Source organism: Nannobrachium achirus (assembly GCF_963921795.1).
Source record: "Nannobrachium achirus genome assembly, chromosome: 14".
Classification (NCBI taxonomy): domain Eukaryota; kingdom Metazoa; phylum Chordata; class Actinopteri; order Myctophiformes; family Myctophidae; genus Nannobrachium; species Nannobrachium achirus.
Window position 1 is genome coordinate 26,874,380 of NC_137821.1, and position 5,324 is coordinate 26,879,703.

The following is a 5,324-nucleotide window of genomic DNA, read 5'->3' on the forward strand; positions in this document are numbered from 1 at the left end:
GGCTGCTCCTTCCAACCCCAACAACAAGGGGGTGTTGATGTTCAAGAAACACCGGCAGAGAGCCAAGAAATACACACTTGTGAGCTACGGCACTGGAGAGAGCGAGCCCGAGTCAGACCTAGACGAGGACGAAGACGACAATCAAGACACCCACGCTGTTGAATTCACCCTAGTTGCCGCCAGTGACTCGGAACTTGACGATCATTTCTTCTCTGATGTTTCGGGCGGTAAGGGCGTGCTGACCTTGAACTGGGACAAGGGACTCCTTGAAATCGAGCGCCAGCTCAACGATCAGGCAGAGATGGACTGTTTGCCTGACACCAAGGGCAAGGGTGCCTTGATGTTCGCCCAGCGGCGCCAGAGGATGGACGAAATCACTGCTGAGCATGAGGAACTACGGCGACAAGGGATTCCCGTTGAAAGTGTGCAGGAGTTTGAGAAGAAAGCCCTTTATCAGCAGGCGGAGGAGCGCTCATACATGCAGGCCACCACAGAGGGCCGGGCCTATATGGACGTGAATGTCCACCAGCAAAGCCAGCAGCAAAGCCAGCAGCAGCAGTACCAGCAGTACCAAGAGCAGCAGTACTACGAACAGCAGCAGCAGCAGCAACAGGTACAGCAACAACAACAATACCAGCAGCAGGAACAATACCAGCAACAGCAACAATACCACCAATATCAGCAGCAAGAGTACCAACAGCAGCAACAGCAGTATGAGCAGCAGCAGCATTATCAGCAACAGGAAATATATCAGGAGCAACAGCAAGAGTATCATCATCAGCAGCAGCAGCACATTCAGCAGTACTCTGCACAGGTGAATGGCGTAGTCCACCAGGAAACCAACGAAATGCAGAGTTCGATCAGTAACCGCACTGCTAAACCCTTCTCAGCTCAAAGCATGGAACCTACCCCCTATGATCCCGCAATGAGTGGGACCAATCAAGACCTGGGCCAAGGAGAGGAGATAGCTTCTCGCGATGAGCGCATTTCTACACCCGCCAGTGGTGTTTTGTTAGACACAAGGAAGAGATTCATGGGCAAGCCTATGTTCACATTCAAAGACAAACCCAAAGTTCCCCCGAATCCTGAGCTGCTGAACCTTCTCAACAGGAGTGACAAGAAAGGCTTTGAGTCAGGACCTGAAGAAGACTATCTTAGCTTGGGAGCTGAGGCGTGCAATTTTCTTCAATCTACAAGGGTTAAGAACAAAGTTCCACCACCAGTGGCTCCAAAGCCTATGATCAACCCTAACTCTCTGCCTTGGCAAATTGAAGGTACCAACCAGGACATGCCTCAGCAGGCTGAAAATAGTTTCCCCGCACCTGCTGTAGCCCCCACCACAGAAATTACCCAAGCCCCAGAACTGGAGCAAATGCCTGCGCCTGTAGCAGAGCCTTCACCCCCTACTGCCCCCCAGGAAGCTCCTACCAGCACCCCAGCTGAGGAACCTCAGCAGCCACAACAGGTTCAGCAAGGGCCAGCTTGGGAGGAGAACGGCCACAGCCATTCTCCTGCACAGCCCGAGCCTGCTCCTGTGACTACATGGGCTCCAGCACAAACACAAGCTCCACAGCAGCCGGCTGCTCCCTGGGTTCCTGCTCAAGTGCAGTCGCAAGAACCACCTCCAAATCCCTCCCCACAACAGCTTCCTTGGGTGACCCCCCAACCGACTCAACCCCAAGCTCAGTCTCAACCTTGGGCTACTCCTACACCTGCTCAACCTCAAGTCCAGCCACAATGGTCCCAACCTCAAGAGCAAGTGCAACCCCAATCCCATGTTCAGCCGCATTGGCAACAGCCTCAAGAGAATCTGCAGTCCCAGCAACAAATCCAGGCACCCTGGGCCCAGCCTCAGGCACAACAGCAGTCACAGCCACAAAGTCAGCCACCTTGGGCTCAGCCACAGGCACAGCCTCAGCAAGTACAGCCACCTTGGTCTCAGCCCCAAGAACCAGTGCAACAACAGCCCCAGGCCCCTTGGACTCCTCAGTCTCAAACAGATTCTCAGCCTCAACCACCATGGATTCAACAGTCCCATCAAAAACCCCAAACACAACCACCATGGGTTCAACAGCCTCAACCAGAATCCCAGCCACAACCACAATGGGCTCAGCAACCTCAGCCTGCACAAACTGCTTGGCCTCAGCCTCAAGCTCAGCCTCAACAACCATGGGCCTCAGCACCTCATCAGCAGCAGCAGCCCCCAATGGATTCATGGCCTCCATCACAGTCCCAAGCACAACCCCAGCCTCCTTGGGTAACACAAACACAAACTCAACCCCAGTCTCAAGCCCCTATGAATCCATGGGCTCCAGCCCCGGCTCAGCCCCAACCAACATGGGGCCAACAGCAGGCTCAAGAACATCCTCATCCACCCATGAATTCCTGGAACCAGGAGCAGAATCAAGTGCAGCCTCAGCAATCCTGGGCTCAGCCTGCTCCAACTCAATCTCCACAACCAGGCTGGCAACAGGCCCCTACACAGCAACAGACTCAACCGCAGCCACCGATTAACACATGGTCTCCAGCCCAAACACAGTCTCAAACGCCTACGAACGCCTGGGCTCCACCATCACAGCAAGCACCCGTCAACACATCAGTGCCGATCATGAACTCCAGAGTGACTCAAGGCTCGCCCAAACCATGGCATCCTCCACAGGATGCCCCAGAAAACCGCGTCCCACCCCCTCCGCCGCAGCGGATGAGCTCTTACACCATCGGTCAAAGATCTTCTTCGCCTAGTCAAAGATCTTCTTCACCCATCAACCCAATGTCCAGCGTCTTAAAAACATCTACATCCGGGGGGTCATCGTTTGAGATGTCTGTCAGAGGGAAAGGAGCCGACCTGTTTGCCAAGAGGCAGTCTCGCATGGAAAAGTTTGTTGTGGACTCTCAGACTGTGCAAGCAAATAAGGCAAGCCGACCTACATCGCCAACCGCATCCTTACCGAATGAGTTCAAATACTCCCCAAATATACGAGCTCCCCCTCCTTCGAGGGGGTACAATCCTATCCAGTCACCCTCCTATCCACCTGCAGCGATCAAGCAGCCCCCCCCAGATAGCCCAGTAGTCAAAAATAAGAAAAAAGAGAAAGCCAAGCCCCCGCCCAAACCTCTCAATGTTGTAGATGTCATGAAGTTTAAACATTATCAGCTCAATTCCTCACTCTTCATCTATGGCCCTGCAGCAGAGGCAGCAGAAGCTGCAAAAGCTGAAGCCGCTGCAGCCGCTGCAGCCGCCGCTGAAGCCGCCGCTGAAGCTGCTGCAGCCGCTGCAGCCGCTGCACCCCCTGTCCAAAACCAACCAATCAGATACGAGCAAATGGCTCCTGTCCAGCCGGCTGGACCGATGAATGCCCCATATCCCCCACAGGGCTATGGAATGCCCCCTCAGCCCCTCGTACAGGATGGCCACTACCAGCAAGTCCCAGCAAATGCTTATCCTCCTGCTGCTAACAATCCCTATCAGCAAGCCCCTGGTGGTCCATACCAGCAAGGCCCTGGTGGTCCATACCAGCAAGCGCCTGGTGGCCCATACCAGCAAGCGCCTGGTGGTCCATACCAGCAAGTGCCTGGTGGTCCATACCAGCAGGCCTATAACCCACAGTATCAACAAGCTCCTCCGCCCACTTATCAACCCCAATCTCCTCAATCAGCCAACCCCCATTATCAACAGGTTCCCCAGTCCCCATACCAACCAACTAATAGTCCTCCTTACATGGCAGCCCCCACCACACCCTATCAGCCCCAGCCTCCTCCCAGCAATTACGTTGTGCCCAGTTTCCCCCTGGCTGCAAGGCCTGATTCTGCTTCCGGAAGCAACCCTCCTGTCACTTGTTTACCCCTGGCTGCAAGGCCCGATTCTGCGTCCGGGAGCAACCCCGCCACTGCTCCCAAGCCCAAGTTCACAGCTAATAAGAATTCAGCACAAGTGTGGAAGCCCATGGCGGTTGAGAAAGAGTGATTTGTTTTAGGTGGTTTCATCATTTAACGGGCCCCAAGGCTTGAAAACACTGGTAGATGCACTTGCAAAAACACAGTTGAGCTGCAAATGTTGTGCATTTAAGTTGGCATTATTAGTGTCTTCAGCAGTTTTTCATATTCATAGGAATAACTTGGGGCGGTGGGCGACAAAAACATCTTCAGTCAGAGTTAATGCTCATGACACATCAATCAAAGATTAAAATAACATAGGATGTAAGTATATTATAATACCAGATACAGCCGAGTCAAAAAACAACTATATATTTTTTATAAAGCGTGTACATTTTAACACATTGACATTACATTATGCACACAGAGCTGTACTTAGTGAATGAGTCTTATGACTGATGGATCTAATGTGGTGGTAATATCTGAATGGACTATAGGGGAGCAGAGCTGAAAGAAACAAGAGAGAGAAAAAAAGTTAGTTGATTTTGTACAAAGATAACAGGAAGTTGATATTGTAAGAGATTTAAAGGGAAGGAACACTAATTAATTAGTGAAATGAAATGCTGATAAATAGTGTTTCATTATGTATGATAAGCAATATGTTACTATGTGCAATATTTTACCCATAAGAGCTCAAAACAGGCAGGCTGGCCATGGTAGGAGGCTAGGACTGGGGTGGAGTGGACCCAAGCCTAATTTATGCTCCGTCACTCGACGGTGTTGCGCACCGAAAATAGCTGACCTACAAGCTCACAGCGCGTCACAACTGCGACGACGCATGATTCAGGCTTTAAGCCGTGATGTTGTAAGCCAAGGGACTTATTTAAGGGTCTAGTGTAGTTGACATGCTGTGTTTTATTTTAATAACCACAACTACAATAATATTCACTGGATTTAAATTCTCAAACCTCTTAAAATATTGACATAACAAAATGTTACATTCTAGTAAAAGCCCCTACTTGAGTGGTTTGGTTTTATTTTCAACCTTTTACCAGCTGTTGCGTCATGTTAGGTGCTATATTTATACCATCTCATGGCATATGCGTGTGAGGAAGCACTGAGGATAGCATAGCCGGTTCGAATTTCAGTTTCACCTAATGCTATAGTCACCACTTCTCTGGCTTATAGATAATGATGTCTGTACAAGAAATACATCAATTATTACTCACTCACTAGCGTGTTTTGCTATTGCCTCTTTTCAAAGCCTGTTCCTCTGTTCTTGTATTTATTTGGATACCTATCAAACTAGGTTGACAAGAATTGCTTAAAGTGAGTAAGGTTAACAGGCTCTGTATGTTCTTCATGTACAGTATGCTTTTAAAGGGTTGCTTTCTTCCTTCATGTTCTGTTTTTCATTTTCTTTTGTGTGTTTCTCATAGTGCACTTTCTGT

General features: G+C 50.3%; 1 protein-coding gene across 1 annotated transcript in view; it reads left to right on the forward strand.

Moving 5' to 3' along the window:
* synpo2a (synaptopodin 2a) overlaps positions 1-3,964 on the forward strand; it is a gene marked incomplete at both ends in the record, with an annotated part of 26,830 nt that extends 22,866 nt beyond the window's left edge. The window contains 2 exons of the mRNA XM_080741508.1: positions 1-1,759; positions 1,823-3,964. The exon at positions 1-1,759 is cut by the window's left edge and continues 82 nt beyond it. Of these exons, the coding sequence (XP_080597634.1) occupies positions 1-1,759; positions 1,823-3,964 (3,901 nt within the window). The remainder of the gene's footprint in view (positions 1,760-1,822) is intronic.
* Positions 3,965-5,324: the final 1,360 nt, after the last annotated feature.